The sequence below is a fragment of the Thamnophis elegans genome, chromosome 2 (genome assembly GCF_009769535.1).
Source record: "Thamnophis elegans isolate rThaEle1 chromosome 2, rThaEle1.pri, whole genome shotgun sequence".
Taxonomy (NCBI): Eukaryota; Metazoa; Chordata; class Lepidosauria; order Squamata; family Colubridae; genus Thamnophis; species Thamnophis elegans.
This window is the reverse complement of record NC_045542.1, coordinates 146,251,965-146,276,858: the sequence shown is the minus strand read 5'-3', so window position 1 is coordinate 146,276,858 and position 24,894 is coordinate 146,251,965. Positions and strand designations below refer to the sequence as shown.

Here is a 24,894-nt window from a genome sequence, read left to right as displayed (position 1 = left end):
TTTTGATTATTCTAGAAATAAACGAAGTATTGTTTCTAGGAGGAGGAGGAGTGATCAATTTTTGTTTTTGCTTTCTTTGGCTGAAATTGAGGCAGGTACTACAGCAGTTTTTTTAGTAATGTATAATAAACTATGAAAAGAGCTTTTAAAAAATAAAATAAGGTTTTTCGTTAATGAACATTGATTTACGAAGAAAAAGAAATTCCCTGACCGGGAATCGAACCCGGGCCGCGGCGGTGAGAGCGCCGAATCCTAACCACTAGACCACCAGGGAACTTGCAATAAGGGTTTTCTTTAGTCCTGACATAGTCCAAACGGGGCATTCAATATTTTCTGATAAATATAATTATTTTCTGACAAATTACAATGAGGCCCAATGAAATATAGTGTTATAATCATTCGGAGATTTTAAATTTGGGTTTTTTTCCCAGCAAGCAGAAATATAACCTGAGGTTTCTTTTCTATGAAACGCTATGATAAAGCATTCAGGAAGAGCTGGCGATTTTCATTTCTAAAATTCAGAGATCAGAATTTTAAAGGAAAAAGGGAATGGGAAGCGGGATTCCCTTCTGTGTAGCCGGCCTCAAATTCTCTACCCCGCAAAATGCTTCTTCGCTAAAGCAAGGGGAAAGTGAAAGTGAAATAAAAGGTGAACGCGTCCATAAAATGAAAAGATCGGGAAAAAAATGTTTAAAATTCAGTTGTTTTCTAGACATATAGGTTTGATACATTTTTATTGGACATATAGAAAAAAAAGACCAATTGGGGAGGGAAAAAAAAGGGAGTTGTCAGAAGTGGGATTTGAACCCACGCCTCCATTCGGAGACCAGAACACCCAGCACTGGGAAGGAGTGAAGCCTTGAGTCTGGCGCCTTAGACCACTCGGCCATCCTGACACTCGCTTAATAAGCTGCTGAAAAGAGGCCCTTTATACTTCCATTTCGTTCCCCAACACACGAACCGGAATTTGATTTTGCAAAACCATTGTGACACGTATAGATTCCTTCACGTTCTTCGGGGAATTAATGCGCCAGAGTAAATATCTAATTGTTGAACTCCCGGCAGCCACAAGGCATAACTGCATCACAATTGGAAAACTAAACATCCAGTCAAGCCGCTAGATGTTTGGACGATATTTATAGTTCCTGGGGCCAAATAGTTCCAATTTTTTTTATTAAAATTAACTGACTCCTTTTTTTAAAAAATAGTGCTGCCACCTCCTAATTTACTGATATTTATTATGTATAGTTAATCGCAGCCGTAATTTGATAGGCTGTAGGACAAACTCAATGGAAATTCATTTTCAGGGCATGATTATTGTGAATTATTCTGTCCTTAATATTATCCTTTTGATACTGCTGCAAATCAAATTTTTAAGTAGCTGATTAAAATAAAAGCCCAGGGACAAAGAAAAGAGAGAAGAAAACACTAAAAAAATTCATTGAATGTAGTTGCTAAAATCCTGGTTTATTTGGAGATACATACATATTGTACATAATATGATGTTTTTTCTTTTTTGCAAACACCTCACAAACAATTATTTCGAACAGTTATTTAATCATGGCTCATCTTTCTTAGCCTTGAGGTTCTGGCTTAGATGCTGATGAAATTCTCCTCAAAAAAAACAGGCCATTGTCCAAGTCATCACTTTTAACTTCCTTCCTGTTGTTTCCGAGTAACAATTGCGGAGGTGAAAGATGGTGCCTTAGTTTGAAAGGTGGACTACAGGATTTCTTATGCTTAGAAGGGCAGGAAAATATGATAAAGTTTCTTGGATATTTTTTAAGATCTTTGGTCTTCTCCCTTTGGGTCCCTGAGGGAGAAGGGAGGTTGTTTTTCTAAGCACATTCAGTACTGATGGGCTCGGCTGAGTGTTTGGCCATTTCCTTGGTCATGGCTTCCTTCAAGGCAGCTTGAACATCAGTGCCCGTGATATTGGACAGCTCGTTCTTCTGGCTCAAATTCTCCACCTCTGTGGCCACGTGGTCATAGACATCGGTCAACAAGGTCTTCATCAGGCTCCTGGCCTTGATCTCCATCCTGACCTTGGGCATCTGCCGAAAGACCTTGGCGGCAAAGAGCCTTGGGGAGCAGATCCTCTCTGGACCACTGTCCGCTGACTTGGGGGCAGAGGACCGCTTGACCCGACGCTTAGGACGAGTCTGGTGCTTCTTCTGTTTCCTTGGCTGCAGTTTCTTCTGCTTCCGCTTCGCTAGTTGGTGCTTTTTCTGGATTTTCCTTCTCTTTGCATCTCTGGCTTTCTTTTTGCCTTGCTGTTTGGCAGCCATTGTTCTTTTCTCTTGAAGCTTCTGCCGGAAATGTCATCAGATTTTTGAGGCAATGTCACTTATAGGCAGCATCATGCAAATGGGGCTACACGGGGAGACCTGATTGGTTGGCTGTCTTTGCCTTTGTTATAGCTAAGCTGTCATTGTTACATTAAAATGTTTATGATCAACAGCTTGATGGCTATTTCTATACAACCATATAATGCCATGCAGTTTCATCCCCTGCATCATCTATCCTAAAATACGTTCTAAGTCACAGCATACTTTGCTATTCGTTCATGAATAGGTTGATACCCTTATGTTTTCTGACTCTCAAACAGGAATTATTGAACTAGCTCTGACAGAGAAATAACTATAGTATTAATAAGCTTCCTGTTTCCTTCATATTGCCAGGTCCTGCCCCAATCCAAACCAATTCCTGTCATGTTTTTTTAAAACTCACAGTGTATGACTTAACTTGGAAATGTGGTCTGTGGGTACAAGGGCTGAATAGACATGATTATACAATGGTAACACACATGTAAGTGTAATAGAGAATATAAGATATAGTTACAGCTTCAGAACAAGTTCAAGGTCACGCTGGCATGGAATTTGGATTTAAGGTAGGTAGTATCCATTTAATAAATGGATTGTGATCAAGATGGCCTCTGTCTTGGAACTGAGGTATCTTCAACCATTTTCCACCCGTCCTGTGAACCCCCTGAATATAGCTGTTTTTACCTGTAACACGTGTACTATGTTCACATAAAAGCAAGGGCCTATCTTGAGTTTTTTTTGAACCCCCTGCAGACACCCCTGATTCTCAGTGCAGTATACTGAACAATTTATTTGAAAACAAAAAGTGGTGTAGGGTTTCCTGCTTAAGCAGGGGGTTGGACTAGAAGACCTCCAAAGTCCCTTCCAATTCTGTTATTCTATTCTATTTGCAAGCCTAAATTTGTTTGTTTCAAGAAACCACCTAAGATTGTGACCTGATTGTTTCCTAGGAAGGAGAATATTGGTATTTCTGAGGCACACCAATCATTTACATTCATAAACAGTGTAGGAAGTTATCACCCAGCCCTTTCCCAGAAAAATGAAATATCCTAGGAAATATTGAAAAGGCAGAATATTTCTCTGGATGTGAAAAGAAAGAAACATGTTTTAAAAGACAGAATAGCTGCCTGTAGCTTCCTGCCCATCCCCATTTTGTCAATGGGCCATTAAGAAGGCCAAGCTAGTCTACTTTACATAATAAAGGCTTCTCCACTTCAGCTGCAGGGAGATGGTATTAAAAGCATAATATTGGCCCTTTACTCAACTGACCACATGGTATCTGAGAACTCAACCAAACCTGGATTCAAAACACAGCCTAGAGAGTTGTCCCTGCATGGCCCCATGAGAGTCTGACAACCAATCAGAATACATTTCTTACACAGGAACAGGAAACAGAGAGATGGGACTGAACAGGTTATAAAAAGCCTAGCAAGCCCCTCCCTCAGCCCTTCTCTTCTTCTCCACCAACATTGAAGCATGTGATCACCTTTTCTGTTCAGGACTCAAGCCATGTGGTCCTGTCCACCATTAAAACCAACTTTCCAAGAAGCCTCCATGTCTTCACTGTCTTTTTCCCCACTTGGAGCCGAACCCAGAGGACATTTCTTTCAACAACAGCTCAAAGTACCATTGTTACGTAGAAATCCCATTCTTGTTTCTAAATAAACTCAGATATCCAAGTTATGTTGCAAGTATGAAATCTTCCATTTGGGTAATCATCAAAAACTCACTAGGCAGTGACTTTAACTAAACCTCCAAATCTCATAAAAATTTTCAGAAGTGCTACATCTACCTGTTTTGTCCCTGCTCTCTAATGTTCAGTGTGCAAGAAGGGTTGGGTTTTCAAGTCACACTGCAGCCGACATTATTTAAAAGTGGGGGGGGGGGGAACCATATAAGCATGAAATGACCTGGTAAAACCCCATTTTATTATACTCCTAAGAATAAGATGTTTCTTTTCCAAAGATTTTTTTTCCAGTGATGTGGAGTTTTCTGCAGGTCAGAAGGTTGTTGGTTCCTGTACTTTCGTGAGATGTTCCTTAAAAAGGAAGAGAGTCTCAGTATCTTTAGAGTATTGTCAGGACTTTTCATCAGGTGGAAACTAGATTTTGAAGGGGGGGGCGTTGTTTTGAAGGCTGGCTCATCTCCCCTCCTCTTGTTTGTAGATGTCACCAAGGGCCAACCAAAGGAAATAGGAAGGAGCGGTTCTAATAGCGTCGTGGCTCTTTGCGTATAGTTTGGACCAAATCCATGGCCTGCTTTTTGCGCATCACTTTCTTTAATGCATTTTGTAATTCCTTGGAGCCGATGGTACAGCTCTGCTTGACTTTCTTGTTACACTGGGCCTTCTCAGACACATTGTTGTAGAACTTCCTTATGAAGGAGATCATCTTTCCCTTTGCTTTGGTTGAGATGGGTATTTTGTCCCGATGCAGCCGACGCAGGACTTTAGAAATAAACTCATCATAAGGTCGCTTCGGACCTGGCTTTTGAGGCCCACCTAGCTTTCTCACCACCATTGTTCCCTGCTTGCCTTGTTTTCTACGTTGCTTTCTGCACTTTGGCAACAGCTTCCGGTGTGTTCCCTTCCTGCCTCTGGTCTGTTTCTTTTTCCTTGGAACCCGAGTCCTGCGTCTTGGTCTGTGAGCAGCAGCCATTGCCCCAAAGTTTCCAAGTTATTTCAGTTTTTTCCACCGGAGAAAGCCACTGTGGCTTTGAGCGTTGGTTTCATTTAGTGTCTGGAGCTCCAGTGCTCTTCATCCCACTGATAGTCTGCTGGTGTACTAAGAGTTGCAAGTTCTGATGTAGGAAGGATATCCAATCAGGTCCCGGCACCTCATAATGTACTTCCTGAGCTTTCTCTTTGGCAGGGGCCAACAGAAGACATTGTGACACCTTAGATGCTCATTGGCTGTGGGCAGGAACAAGATCAAACTTCAAGCAGGACCATGACAAATGTGAATCACTGTGCATCAATTTCCACAGATCATAAAGAAGTGTTGATGTTTAGCTCTCCCATAAGAATAATTAACCAAATTATGGTACAATGTTCGTGTTTTAAAAGGGCACTTAAGTAGTAAAATACAAATATTAAGTTTCTAGGAGGGTTGTATTTTCTACTTGAACTGAGAATGACTTGCAAGCAGAACATGTTTGATCACTGAACTATCGTCTTACTCTATAACTGTGATGGTGAACCTATGGCGCACGTGCCAGCCATTGCCCCAGGCCAGCTATAGCACACATGCGCACGCACTGCCCAGCTGATTTTTAGGTCTCTGTCGGATATGCGTGGGGGCAGGGTGCATGTGCAGGGACACTCGCATTGCATTTTGGGGCTTGCGCACATGTGCACGCCCCCCCCCCCGTGCCCTGTTTTGGGCCTGGAAGGCCGCCTGCACCAACCTGGAAGCCAAAATGAGGCACAGGGGGCGCATGCGTGGGAAATACATGCGCATATAGGGGGCAGGGGGCATGCGTGGAGGGATGCTCGCATTGCATTTTGGGGTTGCACACGTGCGCTTTGGGCACTCAGCACCAAAAATGTTAGCCATCACTGTCCTACAATCTTCTTTCAACGTTACTGCAAATTTCATTCTACTTCAGAACTGAAATAGAAATCCAAATTGCAGACTAATACTTAAAAATAGAATAAAACATGCTTTATTTTACTGAGAAGCAACATAGTTTAATGCCGGTTTCCCAGATTCTAAGACTTCCTGAGCATATTAAATGGGGGGAAAAAAGTGAAATTACTATATTCCTAAATCCATGCAGCTCAGTAAAGACTAAGTGGAAAGACGTTAATATGAAAATAATATCATCCCTGTGCACTATGCATGTTTTTACTTGAGCTAAACTTTGTGTGAGCCCCCTCCCACCTTTGTTGTTTAGGAGAGCCGAGAAGACCTGCCTTTTCATTCCAGCCTTTGATCTGGGCGAGTGAGACCCTTTATTTCATCATGCTTGCCATTTTTTTTATCTTTACTTTTTTATTTTATTGTACTTTATTTCACTGTAAAATCATTGAGTCATGCAGCATACTTGCTTAATAATTTTTTCTTTGTCACATGGTCAGCCAGATAGTCGGACTGCATTTGGAATTTTTGTCCACCTATTGAGTCCTTCCCAAGGACCTGGGATAGACAAATGTGAATATTTGATTAAAGGTATCGTCACAGGATGTAAGCTGTCCCAAATAAAGCTGCTTTTTGCAATTGGCTGATGGTGAACTTGTCAAAGCTGGTGGTGTCCAAGTGGTGTTCCAGTTGTTTTGGGATTGCAACCAAGGAGTGTATTACTATTGATACTTCCTTTATTTTCTTTTGCCACCGCCGTTCTAATTCTATAGATACAAGTCTTTGTATTTTGTTATCTCCAATGGTTCTTTCTCTTCCATTCTGCTGTGTCCAGGTACTGCCACATCCACTATTCAGACTTTTTTGTCTGTCTTATCAACAATTAGTAGTATTATGACACAGGAATTTTCACACTTCCAAAAATTACAAAGAGCAGCAAAAATCATCTTTCCACATCTTGCTGATCATCCATCTCAATTATGGATCTTGAAAAGGCATTGCTCCATGGCCAGACAGAAAACAAAACTACTCATCTCAATTTATTCAACTAAAAAGAAACACAAGGGAGAAAAAATGGAGAAAGATTTGGATTGCAGGAATCTGGCCATCTAGCACTGAATCCGTTTCAATAGTCCTTGACAATTACTTGGTGACCATTCAAAATTCCTACTTTGGGGCTAGTTAAAACTTGGATTTGAGGTTCCAATGGTCATCCCCCCCCTCCTGTCATGTGACCAAACTTTGGGCACTAAGCAACACGGCTGCATTTACAGCCATTTGCAGCATTCATGACCACATAATTGTGTTTTACAATGGTTTTGTTGACAGTTGGCACTTACTTCTGGTCTTCAGCAAAACTGCACCCACAGCAAATCATTGGTTTGCTTAACAATTACTTGGGGGTGGGGGGAGATTGTAAAATTGGGTCAGATATCCAGGCTTCATTATAATCATAAGTCAAAATTCTTAAAACGAACACCATGGAAAGTAATTAAAATGTTCACATTATATAGGGAAAAAAACCCTGCCCTTCTAAACAGTATTTTCACCACACAGTGAAAAGCATCTAGTCAAGCTGAATGTTTGTACATACCAGCTCTATTGTGTGGCTGAGCATCTCCAGTCTTCTAAGCCTAGATACGAGAATTGTTTTGTTGCTAATAACATTTTGCAGGATGATGACAAGAGAATATTTAAAGGATGCACATAGTCCTGAAGTTACAACCTTTCATTTAGTGACAATTCAAAGTTACAACAGCACTTGTGACTTCTGACTGGTTCTCACACTTACAACCATCACAGCATCCCCATGGTCATGTGATAAAAAATCCAGGCATGTGGCAACCAGCATGTATTCAAGAAGGTTGCAGCATTCTGTGTCATGTGATCACTATTTGTTTCCTAGCCAGCTTCTGACAAGCAAAGTCAATGGGTGAAGCAGGAGTCAATAACTGTATGATTCACTTAAGTGCAGCGAATCACTTAACAACCATGGCAAAAGAGGTGGTACTGTGGTGGCACAGTGGCTAGAATGCAGTATTGCAGGCTAATTCTGCCCACTGCCAGCAATTTGATCCTGACCCTCCCAAGGTCGACTGAGCCTTCCATCCTTCCAAGGTCCATAAAACGAGGACCCAGATTGTTGGGGGCAATAGGCTGACTCTAAACCGTTTAGAGAGGGCTGCAAAGCACTATGAAATGGTATATAAGTCTAAGTGCTAAGTGCTAAAATCAGGCATGACTCACTTAACAACTGCTTTGCTTAGCAATGGAAGTTCTGATGCTGGTTGTGGTTGTAAGTTGAGGACTATGAGGAAATGTTTTCCCCTAGACGGCCACTTTTCATACACGCCACCAGGTATGAAAGGCTGTGAACACTGAACTAACTCTTTGAAATGTGAGGCTTTCATACAATCATTTAAATACTGAAAGCAGAGCTTGGTGGATACGGATGGTTACATTAAAAAAAAAAAAGACCAAAATCTTGATTTCAAAAATGGACTCAGTGACTGTATATTTGAAGACATCAACATTAGCCTGATTTAAAAAAAATTACAGAAATATTATTTGAAGGATCAGTCCTTTTCTTCTTCTTTTTTCCCATCAAGAGACTACCAAGAAAGTCCTAATGATCGTGGCCTTTTCCATCTGAAAGGATATTACAGTTTACACCAAAGGACATGGTCTTTGTCAAGGCAAGTTTCCTATCTCTTTCCTCTTTTCTAAATGGTAGCTGACACGGCGTAGCTGGAGTTCTGAAACAATCCGAACCTAATCTAACAAAATAATAGATTTGGAAGGGATCTTGGAGGTCATCTAGTCCACCCTGCTGCTCAAGTCAGGAGACCCTATACCAGGGTCAGCAACCCGTGGCTCTTTCACCCCTCTGCTGAGGCTCCCTGTCACTCAAAATATGTATCACAACTGCCAATGTTCGACACCCACTGATGCGCAATTTATTAAGCTTTTTGACACCACCACCCCGTAGCCCAACCATGGATAAATCCAAGAAAAGAAAAGTTTCAGAAGAAAACAGAATCTTTAATTCAACTACATATGCTAGTTTTGTGGCCGCTCAGGAAACAGTCAGGCTCCCGGTGTTTTCTTTTCTGTGGGAAACCGATCCAAATGGCTCTCTTGAGTATTTAAGGTTGCGGATCCCTGCCCTATACTTAGGATGCGGAAGTTCTCACTCTGGTCGGGCTAGCGGTTGAAAGCTGCTATCAGACCCGTAGAAAAGTACTTCGGCGACTGAACTTCTCCAAGGGGAATAAATTAATGTATAACTAAACACACCCGCAGCTCCATTTACAGAGGGCCGCCTTTTTTCCCCTCCCTTTTTGCCGCTTCTTCCTATTCGCCCGCCGTTGCAGACCACGCACAGCCCTGACCGAGAGAGCTGATCCAGCCCCTTCCTGTTGCCGTTGCTGTTTGCAAGCCGGGCGGCAACTGTCTCCGCTTCAGCGGTGCACCGGCTTTCCCAGTCTATCCGGGATTTGCAACCTGATCCTTCAAGGAACTGGACGGCTGGACGGACGGACATCCTCGAGGTGGCCCAGAAGCGGAATCCCGGGTCACTCCTCCGTCTCGCTCGGCGGCGAAGGAGCCACGCGCGCCCAGCCAGGCATTTTGAAACTAACCCCGAAGAGAGAGAGAGAGGGAAGCTCGCCTGGCAACTTGGGGACGGCGTAGGGTTTTCCGCGTGTCAATTCATGGAAACGCGTGGAACTAAGTGGAAAGCCAAAGCTGCTCGTGCGCCTCCGGCTTTGCCGTCGTAAGAACCGCCGCCTTTCCCCTCTTTTTATTTTTCTTCCCTCCCGCTACTTCCGCGCGCGCTTCGTGATCCAAGCGACCCGCTTGCGCTGCAAATTCCCCTTGGAAGGCGAGAGGAGAAGACCGGAATGACCGCCGAGATTTGATAAAGAAGAAGGCAGAATTGGTATTCATTCCTTGTGTTAGTAGCTCTTTGGTACAAGTTAAAATCTTGTCTCCCGATTAGGATCGCAGGTTTAGCTGCGTCGATCTCGTTTCCGCGTTAAATAGAACTCTGACGGTAGAAAAATAAAAGAATTATGGATTCAGTAGAACGTGGTCCTTCATAACTAAAAAAACCTCACCTCTCTCTTTATTGAAAATATCTAGTGTAGCTTATCTTAAGACTATTAGATAAAGATTTTGAGGCTTTTCCACTATGCTCTGGAACATCCTTTTCAACCTTGTCTTTTGTTTTAGCTCACTCTTAATTAAAAAAAGAGGCTGCTGAGGATTACCATTAGGCACTTCTTGAAGATCCATCTACCTTGCAAAAAAAGTGGGGTCAGATAAATGTATGGAAGTGATACTGGTGAATTTGAAAAAAATATTCAGTTTTGCTGCCATATCTGCCTAGCACATAACTCCAAAGATTTCCATTTTGCTTGCTCCAAATGAATTTTACATGTGCACCCAAATAGGAACATGTTTTTTTTTATGTGATACTATAAATAGTTCTCTTCCATGATCAAGGGGTGCTCTTAAATCAGAATTATTCCAGTGACAAAATTCCAAAATTGGGATCTACAATATGGAACAGAGATCTTGATGTTTATGTGTGGCCAGGAACATGGGATAACATCTTGTCCTCTTCCTCGGCTTAGGTTGCCCATTGGTCACCTTTTTCTAAGCAGTGGTATCATCTAAGGTCTTCTGATGTTGAAGTCACAGTTGGAATATCTACAACCCCTGAAACAGAAGGCAGAACTGTCCATGCTGGCCAGAGCCCCTGGACTCTTCAACTATGGCTGGAGACAAATCTCTCTTTGTGGGCATGTAATGTACTTATGATCCAGTGGCTATTCTATGCAGATTCCTAGTCTGCCCGTCTGTCCAGTTCAGTGAGATGATGGAGCATGGATGCCAGAGCCGCCAGCGGGCCTCCAAGATTATTTGCAAGCAGAAACGTAAAGAGCTGGATGCCCAACGTAGCAGGAGCCGAATCTGTATCGGAAGCCACCTGGAGCAGTGGTGTCAGCTCAAAGAGAAACTGGGTTTTTCTCTCCATTCCCAGCTGGCTAAATATCTGCTTGACAGGTGAGACTTTGTGGGCAACAACTATTTCTACATCTGTTAGTCTTGTCCAAATATTAAGTAAACATTCAACTTTACACTCTATGAATTTAAGCGAAGGGCTCTGTGACGTGTCTCATGCTACTTTAATGGTTGGTTTTGGGCAAATGTTGCAACCTTTCTATTTTGAAGGAAGAGAATATATCAAGCTGAGATTTCACAGTGTAGAAAACATATTAATGTGTATGCATGCTTCCTCACAGAGAAAGAGTCGCTCTCATCATCAGGCACTCCCATCCTTGTTTTGGGATATTCTAACTCCTTTTCTTGCTGCTGCCAATTACCTCCCAAAGACCTATCAGATCCCACAGATTAGGCCTCCTCCGAATTCCATCCGCCGGCCAATGCCGATTGTTGACCACCCGGAGGAGGGCCTTCTCTGTGGCTGCTCGGGCCCTCTGGAACGACCTCCCTGTGGAGATCCGGACTCTCACCACCCTTCAGGCTTTCTGCAAAGCCGTCAAAACCTGGCTGTTCCAACAGGCTTGGGGCTGATGAGTTCCCTTCCCCACTCGAATTGTATGGCTGTTGACTGCTTTTAAATTGTTTTCGTATTTTGTTTGTTTGTTTGTTTTTGTCTGTATTATTCCCTTCCCCTTCGGTTTGTTAGCCGCCCTGAGTCCCTCCGGGAATAGGGCGGCATACAAGTTTAATAAACTTTGAACCTTGAACCTTTCTTCCTCCTCTTATTTTGTTCCAATATTTAATTGGCTAGGAGAACCTTAAAAGAGAAGCTGGCAGAAACAGTAGAAAATGTTTGGTGTTTCTCAAACTTGGCAGCTGTCAGATAAGTGGACTTCAGCTCCCAGAATTCCACAGGTAGTATAGTTATCATATTTTTCGGAGTATAAGACGCACTTTTTTCCTTCAAAAAAGAGGGTGAAAATCTGGGTGCGTCTTATACACTGAATACAGCATTTTGGCCCCCTGAAACCCCGCCCCCTTTACAAAAATGGTCGTGCATGGTCTTTAGAAGGCTTCCAGAGTGATCCTGGGGGCTGGAGAGGGCAAAAATATTTTTACCCAGCCCACAGGAGCACTCTAGAAGCCTCCTAAAGGCTATGCATGCCCCTTTTTTGACAAAAAATGGGCCTGTTTTCACGAAAAATAGGACATTTTTGGGAGGTCTGCAGAGTGCAAAAACTTTTTTTAAAAATTTGCCTCTTCAAAATCTTGGCGCGCCTTATACTTCAGTGCATCTTATACTCCGAAAAATACGGTACTCCTCAGAATTCTGTCAATTGAAGTCCATATCCATGAAAGTTCCACATTTGGGAAGGTTGCAGTAATGCTGATTTTTATTATTAAAATTATCTTGTGTGCTGGAGGCAGTTTAAAGATTATTATTGCTCATGTGTGAGCACAGCTTAGTCTTGTCTACTCACACTTCCTCTTATCTTTCTTTTGTAGGTACAGTTCACATGCTTCAGTATTGAAAACAGGTAAATGCCCTTACAGGTTTATCTCTAGTCTAGAGCAGGCTTATTCCAGTAGTCTTTGACTTACAACTGCAGTTGAGCTCAAACTTTCTGTTGTTAAGTAAGACAGTTGTTAAGTTGTGCTCCATTTCATGACCTTTCTTGCCACAGTTGTTAAGTGAATCACTGCAGTTGTTAAGTGAATAACACAGTTGTTGAGTGAAAATGGCTTCTCCATTGACTTTGCATGCCAGAAGGTCACAAAAGGGGATCACATGACCCTAGGGACAGTGTGACTGTCATAAATGTGAGTCAGTTGCCAAGCGTCTGAATTTTGATCACGTGACCATGGAGATGTTTGCAACAGTTCTAAGTGAAAAAATGGTCATAAGTCACTTTTTTCAATGCCGTTGTAACTTCAAACAGTCACTGAATGTTATAAATCAAGGATTATCTGTAATTATATAGTTCCTTGAACCGAAATTCTGTTTCAGCTTGAATGAGCCATGGTGGCGCAGTGGGTAGAGTGCAGTACTGCAGGCTACTTCTGCTGCTGCCAGCTGCCTGCAATTTGGTAGTTCTAATCTCACCAGGCTCAAGGTTGACAGCCTTCCATCCTTCTGAGATCAGTAAAATGAGGACCCAGATTGTTGGGGGCAAGAGGCTGACTCTGTAAACCGCTTAGAGAGGGCTGCAAAGCACTGTGAAGCAATATATGTCTTAAGTGCTATTGCTATTCTCCTTTTGAGATCAAAAACAGGATTGAGAATTTAAGAGTGAGGAATTTCACACTGAAGTTTTGCTTCCCCGTTAAAGCTGGGTCTCTCTTTTTTTTCCTCCTCCTTTCCTCAGGATCAGACAGCTCAGTTGCTGATCCCATCGCTTTTCCTTCGGAGGCATTGCAACGTCTGGTTGTCCTTTCTCACAATCACAGCCAGGAATGTGGCTTCATCCCTAATGTGAAGACTGCTTTGCTGGAGCAGGAGAAAGTCTGCAGCCAGCTGGAATGGGAGTGTCCGGCTGGTCATACCTTCACCTGGAGTCCCCCTGCCTCAAAGATTAGCCCACCACCCTTTGGCCAAACAGCTTCTGATGGCAGACAGGAGCAAGAGGAGGAAACAATCACTTCCAAGCGTAGCCCCCCACCCTCCCCGGTCACCAGATGCCGGCGCTCCCTTCGCAAGGCAGCAGCAGCCCATGCCATTTCGTTAGCACTTGCTTCCAACTCGCCCTGTCCTGTGGATGAGCCAGAACCATCTTTCCAAGAGGAGGAGGAATGTGGAACAGACAGAGAGAGGACCACGTGTATGTCTCCTCCCAGTGGCACAGGTCTGGTCAAGGAGACAGAATTACTGTGCAATACAAATTCAGATGAAACAGGTGAGGAGAGTGGATGGAGGAGCCACTGATGGAATTGGGAGGCTGGAAAGCTAGGCTTGTGTTGGGCAAAGATGACAGATTGGTAGCATATGCAGAGCATGCAGGAAGGTGGCGCGACTACAGGGCAGAGGTGTGCCAGGGTTGGGTTTTTCTTGTGGGACAGCTGGGTTGTGGCTAAAAGTTTATAAAGTTTTGAACTTGTAAATAACACTTTTACTGTGTGTCCAGTATTCTATATAAATATAAATGGCTGTGTGTGTGTGTGTGTCTGTGTGTGTGTGTCTGTGTTTTCCAGCATAACTCTGGAACACCTTGGGCAATTTCAACCAAACTTGGTACACAGATGACTTACTCTTTGGAAACAAATACTGTGGGGGTAAGACGGGGTTTGTGTGTGTGTGTGTGTGTGTGTGTGAAGATATAGCCTGTTCTGCCTTAAAATGGCTTCTACCGTACAGCGCAGTAGAGTTGCGATGGTAACCGTACTCCACAAGGGGGCTCCCTCTGGTAAGGGGGAAAATCTAACATTTGAAATTATGTTTGGTCTGGACATTTTCAACAAAATCAGGGCTTTTCCTGTCTAATTAGGATGGATAAATACCCGGGTTATCAGATAGACCTAAATAATCTTAGTCCAAAATTACTAAGAAAGAGATAACCCAGCAAGGAAGCAATATCTATCTTCCTCCCCCCACTAAAATTAAAACACTAGTTTTTACAACAATGAGGGCGAGAAATGTACATTTTGAAAAAGAAAGGCAGCCTGACGTTGGAAGTAGGAGAGACTGAGATCAGAAGACCATGTCACTGCTCTTGAATAAAGAACCAAACAAATGAACATATAGGGAGCACTAGCCTTCACTCACCAAACATATGTTCTGGGGGAACCAGAAAGAAAGGAAGTCCTTTGTAGTTTTCAAAAATATTTCTGTGTGATCCCCTAAAGGAGATTCTTGCTCACCAGTGCTAACCAGGCAAGAGACTATTAAAAGCAAACCAAGTAGATGTCTGTATTTTTTTTAAAAGAAATATGGTCTAGGACAGGGGTGTCAGACTCCATTGAGGGCTGCATCAGGGTTGTGTTTGACCTTGGGGGGGGCATGGATAGGGTGGGCAGCTTGACATCACAACTCTCAGGTGCGTCTGTGGTGGCCCAAGTGCTCTGCCAGTGAAAACGGTCTCCAGAGCTCTGTTTTCAGCTGCCACAGCCTCTTGCAACCTTCTGCCAGTGAAAACAGAACTTGGGAGGGCTACGTGGGGCCAGTCCCTCTGGGTTTCCAGGGTGGCCCTGTGGGCCAGATCTAAGTAACCCGCGGGCCGGATCCAGCCCCCGGGCCTTGAGTTTGACACCCCTGGTCTAAGGAAATAGTTTTGGAAGGGATTGTATGTCCAGTTTTGAGCTTCAGCATTCAAGCTCCTTTTAAATGACTACCTTAAAAAGAGCGCAGTTTTGCTGATTCTCTTCTCTCCGTCTGACTGACACTGCTGTGTTTGCTCTTGTAGAAGCTGCACCAGATGAAATTCCAGGTAGCACTGAAGCTCCGGGACCTGAAAGGTACATTTCTTTTCTTAGGCCATCATAGCAAGGTCAAAATGGAACTTACTTGCCATGCTATGTGTTGAGGGCAAATGGCTTTCAGATTTACAAGATTGATGGTGTCTTTTGTAAAAATGACATTTGCCCAAGAGACGTGGTGCTAAAGACATCTTGGAAAGACATTGGGGAAGAATAACGATCCCAGGGATTTGTTGTGAGCCTCATAGTGAACATCCACAACCATTCTATACAAAAATCTGTTCCTGGTTTTCCTTTGTGTGTGTGGTTATTTTTGTGGGGTAGAATAAATTCCTGAAATTTTTAAACTTATGTTCTTAAAGCATTGGGGCTTGGCCATTTTTAATGATTGATTGACTGATTAGTTGATGTCAACTTTTAGCAATCTGTTCTGACCCCCCTCCGTCCGGTTATTAACGCCGACACAGGCTTACTGTTAGCCACACTTTATTCACAGCAATTACAATCCTGTTGGCTGAAAGCCCACACACGACTCACAGGCAAGACCTTGGCAGCAACCCAGACTCCCACAGACAAGAGATACAATACAAACAAGAGCTTCTCCCTTGTTATGAATGGTTGTGTCCTGCAAAAGGACTCCTCCCAAAGTCTCTTCTTATATACTCTCTTGGGAGGAGCCAAGCCACAACCACCTGGGCTTGATTATCTCTTATGAGTCTGTCTCTGTAATTGCTGCCTCCGTTTCCCCGCCCTTCGTTGCCTGGCATCAGGGGCAAACTCCCTTTGATCTTCCCCACTGCTCCATTGCCTGGACAAACTCCCTTTGATCTTCCCCATTGCTCCATGCCTCAGGCGCCTCCTGGTGGCCAACCAGCGTCTCTGGTCCCTGTTTTGAGTCTGAACCCTGCCCAGGATCCTCCACATCTTCCATAGCTGACTCATAGGATTCCTCGCTATCGGAGTCCATCAGCATCACCAACAGCTCCTGCCGGGCCACAACACAATCATATACATAGACCTTTCCAGAATGGTCTGTCCTCAGCCCGACCCCTCAGAAAGTCCACTCATTACTACAGTAATCAATATACAAATATGCCCAGCCTCAATCTGGACATCTTTTTAAAGTCTTCCATTTTGTTTTGTCTATTTCCATCTTCTATTTCAACAGATGTCCTTGCAATATGGCTTCATGCTTCTTCTAGCTTCAATATAAAAGTCATTCTTTCAGTTTTTTAATGCGTACATCATTTATTTTTTTTTGGACATCTCAGCAATTTTTACCGTTTGTTCTGATGTTGAGTGTTATTACTTCCCCTCCCCCCCCCGAAAATAAGGCCTCCTCGGATAATAAGCCCAATCGGGCTTTTGAGCGCATGCGCTAAAATAAACTCTGCCCTCAAAATAAGCCCTCCCCGAAAATATTGCAACACAGCAGCAGCCATAAGGTGACCACACTCGCCGCCTCCGGCACCTCAAAAACAATAAGATTTTCCCGAAACTAAGGCCAAGCGCTTATTTCAGGGGTCAAAAGAAAATAAGACCCTGTCTTATTTCCAGGGAAACATGGTATTTGGTCACTGACTGCACTGCTATATCCTTCCTGCCTCTGAAGGCTATGCCAATCCTTCTTTGTTTCCATGCCCTGAAAAACAGGCCGTGTAATCTTCTGACTGAAAGTGTCCAATTCTGGTTCATTTCAAAGTGCTGGCATTAATGTGTCTGTAATCAATTTGTCTCATCATTCGTTTTGTTGAGCTTTCCCATTCTCATAGTTCTTATGTTCTACATTCTCACCATAACCCTCTTTGCCACTTCAGGTTTTCCTTTTTTTGTATGGCAACATCCACAACTAAGTCCTGAAGTCTTTAATCTAGCCACATCTTAAACACCATGAGTAATTCTCATAATATATTGAGTGTCATCTGACATGAGAGACCCATCATCACTCATTTTATCTTGCTGTTTATGGGATTTCCTTTGTAGATAATCATTGGCTTATCCCATGCAGTATTAAGTTATGCCATTGTCACTAAAATGATAATCTGCCTGCAGCATTTTATCATATTATAACTCCCTATATTGCTGTTCTGCTTTCTTTAGCTGGGAGCTTGGATGACCTTCGTGTCTTGAGCAATCGTGCTGAGAATTTATTCTCTTGGCATATTGTCTCAGTGTTCTTTGCTCATCCTTCCCAAGAACACACACAGACCCAGTAACATTTGCCACAGTGAGATTGCATAGCAGGATTTAAATTCTACCAGATTTTTCCATCCCCCCATTTATCACCAATAGCGGAAAGTAGGTCTGCAACTAACCTAATAATTATTCTAATTGCCTCAAAAGCTAGTGCAAGAAATAAAAACTAATCCTCTAGGTACTGCTCTTCACAACATGACCAGCTGCACAGCAGGATCCCAGGTTTATTAGCTCAGTCTTTCCCAACTTTGTGTTCTCTAGGTATTCCAGAAAATTCAGCAGTGACTACCTATTGGTAGGGGAATTCTGGGAGTTGAAGTCCATATCTCTGGAGGATGACCACTAGGGGATAGCTGCTTCAGATCTCTAATAAAAATAACCTGAGGCTTGACTTGACTTACAGCCTACCATTCTTGGCCAATAACCACATCAGCTGAAAAGGAGGAAAGTACCAAACTAAACAAGCCAAGGTTCATCCAGAATGAAGGATCTTTGCGGACTGAACCTTGGCCTTTCATTTTTTGTATTTTCTTCAGGATTTTAACTCTACCGGGGGAGACACCAGAATCAGTGTCTGGTCCACCAGAGGAGGAGGAAGCAGAAGATTTCACAGAGGAAGATCACATGGTATACATAGACGACCTGCGAGATGAAAATTATCAGCCTTCCTTGGATAGGTAATGAAATTAGAAGATTTTAAATGCAGCAGAGTCCACTTCAGTGTGGATAATGAGAGATCCACAAGGAACTACCTCCTTTAATCATTTGGGTACCACTCATACCAGGTAACCTATGGAATAAAAGAGTTCTTCCCACTCTTAGCAACTTAATGGTATATGGACTTCAACTCCTGGAATTGTAGGAGTTGAAGTCCACATATCATCTTAAAGTTGTCAAGGTTGAGAAACGTTGGGACAGGACATCTCAAATGAACACCCAGGCTAAGTGATTTTAAAAATACAGACCAGTTAAAATTAAATAAATCAATAGCAAGGCAGGAAGTGATTTAGCACTGCCTACCTTCGGGATATTTTGCAAATTTCCCATTCAGTTTATAGTCCTGGGATTTCTTGATAGACTTCCATCCAAGTATAACCAGGTCTTTCAACAACAGTCAAGATCAAGTAGGTGCTGTCATCCTGTGGGAAATCCTTTGACTCTTATCTGGGATATAACAGGGTTACGATAAGACACTGCAATATAAATGTCATTGGACTCAAATGGTTATTTACAATGTCCCAGATCTATGTCTTTTTAGTTATTGGTTACAAAAGATGGCCTATAACCACTACTTTATCCTTTTACTTTATGATGCAACACTATTTTTCAAACTAAGGACTTTATGGCCTTTTAGAGCTTAACCATTACACCAAACTGACTCTTAAAAATATAATTACACTGGTCAACAAAAATTGATTACCTTTCACATAGTTAATAGTGTTCTATCATTATTATCTTAAGAATTATAGTGTGTCAGGGAACAGTCTAATCAATGCATTTAGAGCCATGTTCTACCCTGGGGTTTCAGGTTTTGCACCTCTGTCTTAAAGAATAGGGTACCATTAAAATAGAAATGCAGACTAGAAATACTAGTCTGCAGTATGAAGTATTTGACCTATTCAAGTCCTAGACAGGTTTATTCGCTTCCTTCATTTTTCTGCCCGCTTTCCAGGGAGTTCCTTTCCCCATATTTGTCAGCCCGAAGCCCCTGTGTAGAAATGTTTGTTTTTATTATTGACTGATTTGAGTCATTGATTGATTCTATGTTTTTTATTGCCATTTTAGCCCAGTTTTCATGAAAAGCAATCCCAATCTCTCTTTCTAGCTGCAAGAAGCAGGCACAGCCAGGAGATGAAGATGTGTCCCAAATTGGTCCTAAGAGAATCAGGTAAGTTCAGGTCCGTGGTTGCTCATGATCTCCTCAGCCAAAGTGGGCCAAAAGTAGAAAGGGAAGATTATAGTAAGTTTAGGTAAGTTGATTAAAGCTGCAAGGCTGGCAAAGATTATTGACTTGTCTGTCTATTTATTGTCTGTCTGTCTTGTCTATCCATCCATCCTACTTACAAATTGCAGTTTATATGCTGTTTAGTCCAACAAGCTCAAAGCAGTTTACAACAAAAAATAATGTGTCATTAAATAAAAACCATCATTAGCAATAACACTTAGACTTATTGGCCGCTTTACAGCCCACTCTAAGTGGTTTACAAAATCAGCATATTGCCCCCAACAATCTGGGTCCTCATTTTACTAACCTCGGAAAGATGGAAAGCTGAGTCAACCTTGAACTGGTCAGGATCAAACTGAAGGCAGTTGGCAGAGTTAACTTGCAATACTGCATCCCAACCATTGTGCCACCATGGCTCTTGCTCATTAGAATAAGATGGAGCAGCTGCACTCAAAGGAACAACGACAACATCCAAAGAAGGAGAAGAGCAGCTAGGAAGGCCCACAGTAACTTTTCAAGATTAGGAAAACCAGAAACTATTTAAAAAATTCATATCCATGAAACCTTTACCTAATAATACAAAAGTTATCAAAAACCTAATGGATTATTGTAATTGCCTTCTCTTTGGAATCATGGAGACTTCAATAGTTACAGACTGAAAACATCTAGTGAAATATTTTGGGAAGAGCTGCTTCCCCCAAAACTGTTAATTAATCAATTTTGCTATCAAATTAATTTGATTAAAATCATACTGGTTGTAGTTTAAGTAAAATGATATATTTAACTGTCTGTCCACATTATTTTTGACCCATCAAGTTCTCTAAACAATCCAGGGTTGTTTACTTTGGGGTGGGGGAGAGATGTCTATAAAATACTTCTGTATGTTGAGCAAAGTACACAAAGATTATGTTCTGCAATTCTGTTGCGTATCTCCACCCTGGAGATTTGACATGTTTTCTCTTCCTTTTGGCTTCCCTGTCTCTTCTATCTTTGCCTTTCTTCACAGGAAGGCAGCCAAGCGAGAGATTCTCCTTTGTGACTATGACGGTTGTGGGAAAATTTTCTCCAATCGCCAATACTTGAATGTAAGTGATGGAGGAACAGCAGTGGTCACCAGTCTCTTGGGCTGGATACAGGTGACTGACAGAACTTCCATGTCTCATTTAAATTTTCCAAAGTGTCAGTATTTTGGAGGCAAGCAGCAAGATGACACTTTCTATAATACACTGTTTGTTGGCTTCTGGCTGGACTAGGAGTACTGAAGTTAATAGAAGACTACAAATCAGGGGTGAAATCCAGCAGGTTCTTACAGGTTCTGGAGAATCGATAGCGGAAATTTCGAGTAGTTCGGAGAACCGGTGAATGTCACCTCTGGCTGGCCCCAGAGTGGGGTGGAAATGGAGATTTTGCAGTATCTTTCCCCTGGAACGGAGTGGGAATGGAGATTTTGCAATATCCCTCCCTTGTCATTTCCACTGCAACCAAGCCACACCATGCCCACCTAGCCATGCCCATAGAGCGGGTGGTAAAAAAAATTAAATTTCACCACTGCTACAAATCTTAGAATTTATAGCAGGAAAAATTCCCCCTTTATTTTAGAAGCATCATCCAGAGAGATAGAAGGAATGCATGGCCCAGCTATTACAGAATCTCATCATTGCGTATGCGATATGCTACTAAAAAAATAATCTTCCTTTGGCTTATCTATGCCAGTGGTTCTCAACCTGTGGTCCCCAGACCCTTGGGGGCCTGTAGTGTCATTAGAGGGGGTCCATGAAGACTTGAAGAAAGATTGTGATTTAAATCTTAAGTCTTGGGGGGGGGGCATGGCCACAAAAGGTATTTAAAGGGAGTCCATAATGAAGAAAAGTTTGAGAACTACTGATCTAAGCTAAGGCGTGGTACAGATTTCAGAGCCTTATATTCCCTCTGGGCTATTTTTTTTCCCATCTTCCAGCACCACAAGAAATACCAGCATGTTCACCAAAAGACCTTTACCTGCTCTGATCCAAGCTGTGGCAAATCCTTCAACTTCAAGAAACATCTCAAGGAACATGAGAAACTGCACAGCGGTGAGCAATCTAACTATGTGTCTTTCATCCGACTGGTGCCTGCTAAAAGTTTTGAACTGCAGCTTTCATTGTCCTTGCAGTCTGCCTAAATCAAAATGTCTTGGACCAGTCCCGATTGTAGTATTGGGGAGAAAAGAATTATAAGTTGCCCGTATCTATTATGAAGGATGTGCCTTTAGGATCAGGCTGGCCGGTGACTTATTGTGCCCTTTACTTGCAGATAAAAAGGACTACATATGTGAGTTCTGCGCCCGCTTCTTCCGAACAAGCAGTAATTTAATTATCCACAGGCGGATCCACACCGGAGAAAAACCCCTACAGTGAGTATGCACCACAATGCTTTCCCCTATTGCAGAAATGACTTGAGCACGATCAGGATCACTCCCATCAAATCCAGCCTCCTCCTCACAGTCATCAACTGAGAAGCCTTCTCAGTAAATCATAAAGCAGATGGTTTTCTCAATCACACTTTCTAGGCTGCAGACATGAATACAGGTAGTCCTTGACTTATTATCATCCCAACATTTTTATTTTTATTTTTTTATTTATTTTAATTTGTCAAGGAAACAAGTAGGAAAAACACATAAAAAAATGGCACAAATTAATGGATAAAAATAAGCAAAACATAGCCATAAACACGTAAAGTGAGTACATATAAATGGGGACAGTAGGACAGGGACGGTAGGCACGCTGGTGTGCTTATGCACACTCCCTTAGGGACCTCTTAAGAAAGGCGTAAGGTCCACAGTAGACAGATTAAGGTAAAAGGTATGGGGATTAGAGGAACTAACAACAGGATCAGATAGAGTGTTCCACACATTTATTATTCTATTGCTGAAATCGTTTTTCCTGCAATTATGCTTAGAACGGATTACATTTAGTTTGTATCTATTGATAGCCCTTGTGTTATTGCAGTTGAAGTAAAAGTAGTCATTAACCAGTAGGAAGTTATGGCAGATTATCTTGTGCACTAAGATCAGGTCAGAATGTAGACCGTGGTAGTTCAAGATTATCCAGGCCTAAAATTTCAAGCCTGGTGGTATACGGAATTGTATTACGAGCAGAGGAGTTGAGTACTCTTCTTGTAAAATACCTCTGGACCCTCTCTAATGTTTTAATGTCTGAAATGCAGTGTGGGTTCCAGGCAGGTGAACAGTATTGTGAACATACATACATACATACATACATACATACATACATACATATTTATTTATAATGGCTCCATTAACTTAACAGGTTTTTTTTTTAAAAAAAGACAAGCAACTAGCTTCCACATAGGGAGCAGAGATATTTGAATTGGTGGCTGCTCCTGAGGTTATCCACATGGTGTTGATTTTCTACTCTGCTTCATCAAGTTAGTCAGCCAGCCAGAGCCAGCAAAAGGATTGCCCGACCCTGTTGTACAAAGACAACTTTTCTCTGTTGTCAGGAGGGTGATGGGGAGAGCCAAGGCTTGATTTATCACCTACTAGCTGATAACCCGGCTTAGCCTGGGTATATATTTATCCCAATCCTGTATTAGAATAAGCCCCCTTGTGGAGGACTGCGAAGCTGTTACCCTGGCAACTCCACTGTGCTGTACAATAGAAGCCATTTTAAGGCACAACAGGCTGTATCTTAACAGAATTTGAATCCAAAATGCACACTATCACTGTCAAAAATACTGTGACTTCACACTATATATAATTCAGTCCTTTTCATTTCAGCAGCCCCAGTGTTCTGGAGTTATGCTGGAATATACACACATAGCCATTTAGATAGATAGATAGATAGATAGATAGATAGATAGATAGATAGATAGATAGATAGATAGATAGATAGATAGATAGATAGATAGATAGATAGATTTCTGGCAGACCCCTTTCTTCTTTGGTGAATTCCCCCCCCCTTCCTTTTCACCCAGGTGTGAGATCTGTGGTTTCACCTGCCGGCAAAAAGCGTCCTTGAACTGGCACATGAAAAAGCATGATGCCGACTCCTTCTACCAGTTCTCCTGCGATGTTTGTGGCAAGAAGTTTGAGAAGAAGGACAATGTCACTGCACACAAGAGTAAGAGCCATCCTGAGGGGGCCACTGGGCCTCCCCCACCAGCACAGGACCCTCCCCCTCTGAGCTCTCCACTCTCAGCAGAGCCAATGGCAAACCCGGTTCAGGATCAGCCGTGTGACATGGGGGGAAAGGTGGAGCCTCCTGCCCTTGCAATTACCGTCCTCATCGAATAGCGGACCGAGCAGAAGGAGAAAAAGCAATAGTAGAGAGAATTCCTGACCTTTCCTGCAGGCCAGTTGCATTACGTCAGCCGGTTGCAAAATCAGCAAAGACACATGGGCCCTAGCCCCTTAAAACAAGGTCCCACCAATCACAATCTTTCGCTCAGCTCTTCTGGGCTCGGCTCTGGAATAAAAGGACAATCTTGGCATTCTGCCTTGCCTGGCTCCAGAATGTCTAGTGGTGGGGCATGCCTTGACAGTCAGTTTGATGTGTTTTCCTTCCATCTGTGGGTAAAAAAGTACACTGGTTTACTTGGCTCTGTTTACACAGCTGATCTCTCTCGTCCCACGAATGAGACCAGTGAGTGGTGCTGTCCTAACGGTTTATTGCAGGGCAAGTTAAGTTGAAGAATCGGGATTTCTCAGCCAGTGGAAAAAACATTGGCCGCATTAATTATGCCTTTGAATATGGGATGGTGCTAGAGCTGGGGGGGCAGGAGGCAAGTTTGAACAAATGGGTATATCAGTGAGTTTAGCCTTCTATCCGCACCTTTCAGTGTAAGTACTGCTCTACAGGTCTTGGGAAAATCTGCTTGTGAGACTGTAGCAGAGCCATCTCCATGTCTGGATATTTGTTTTACATAGTTTGACAGGTAAGCTGCTCCCCAGAGTCCTCTGATCAGTAGATTTGACCCTCGGTATGGTGATGTACCTATCAGAACTCTGTAAAAATAAATATCCTGGCCAGGAGGTCACTGCAACATCTCTCAGGATAGAGGCATGGGGGCATTTGCTTCTCCACAGATCTGATCAGCAGTTTGGTCCTGTCATCATGTCAGCCCAACAGCACAAAATGAAATGGCCATGGAAGGACGTTGGCAGGTCTATAGCAACCAAAATCAGTCAATAAGGACACAAAATGGGACATTACAACAAGGTTCAGGGGTGTCTATGGGGATTCTCAGTCATCCAGGTCATGGTTGTCTCAAAGGTGCTTTTTCAAGAGGCAACTGGACTTTCTGGAAACCATAACCAAGGTGGCGCAGTGGTTAAATGCAGCACTGCAGGCTACTGCTAGATCAGCAGGTCAGCGGTTCAAATCTCACCGGCTCAGGGTTGACTCAGCCTTCCATCCTTCCGAGGTGGGTA

At 42.8% G+C, this 24,894-nt stretch overlaps 1 protein-coding gene and 2 non-coding genes across 6 annotated transcripts; 1 reads left to right on the top strand and 2 right to left on the bottom strand.

Annotated features, from left to right (window-relative positions):
• Window positions 1–202: 202 nt before the first annotated feature.
• Window positions 203–274, bottom strand: TRNAE-CUC. Its single transcript has one exon. It is a non-coding gene; the product is annotated as a tRNA-Glu (tRNA).
• Window positions 275–786: 512 nt separating this feature from the next.
• TRNAL-CAA lies at window positions 787–896 on the bottom strand. Its single transcript has 2 exons — window positions 859–896; window positions 787–832 (listed from the first exon to the last, which is right to left on the bottom strand). It is a non-coding gene; the product is annotated as a tRNA-Leu (tRNA).
• An 8,410-nt stretch (window positions 897–9,306) lies between these two features.
• Window positions 9,307–24,765, top strand: ZNF692 (zinc finger protein 692). 4 transcript variants are annotated; one of them, XM_032209050.1, is made up of 11 exons: window positions 9,307–9,677; window positions 10,540–10,972; window positions 12,419–12,450; window positions 13,279–13,806; window positions 15,310–15,361; window positions 18,055–18,195; window positions 19,344–19,406; window positions 20,470–20,548; window positions 21,421–21,535; window positions 21,756–21,855; window positions 23,439–24,765. In XM_032209050.1, exons 2-11 carry the CDS (start codon window positions 10,782–10,784, stop codon window positions 23,755–23,757), a joined length of 1,620 nt encoding a protein of 539 aa, XP_032064941.1. In that variant the 5' UTR covers window positions 9,307–9,677; window positions 10,540–10,781; the 3' UTR covers window positions 23,758–24,765. The 4 variants fall into 4 exon arrangements, with proteins under 4 accessions (XP_032064941.1, XP_032064938.1, XP_032064939.1 ...); XM_032209047.1 differs by having other exon boundaries at window positions 9,307–9,842; XM_032209048.1 differs by having other exon boundaries at window positions 9,307–9,857.
• The last annotated feature ends 129 nt before the right edge of the window (window positions 24,766–24,894 follow it).

Bases quoted from the DNA above. Each gene is read 5' to 3' on its own strand.
- ZNF692 (XM_032209050.1), top strand. From the start codon at position 10,782: ATGATGGAGCATGGATGCCAGAGCCGCCAGCGGGCCTCCAAGATTATT. The intron at 13,807-15,309 runs GTGAGGAGAGTG...TTGCTCTTGTAG, and splicing joins TACAAATTCAGATGAAACAG to AAGCTGCACCAGATGAAATT. The intron at 21,856-23,438 runs GTGAGTATGCAC...CTTTTCACCCAG, and splicing joins ACCGGAGAAAAACCCCTACA to GTGTGAGATCTGTGGTTTCA.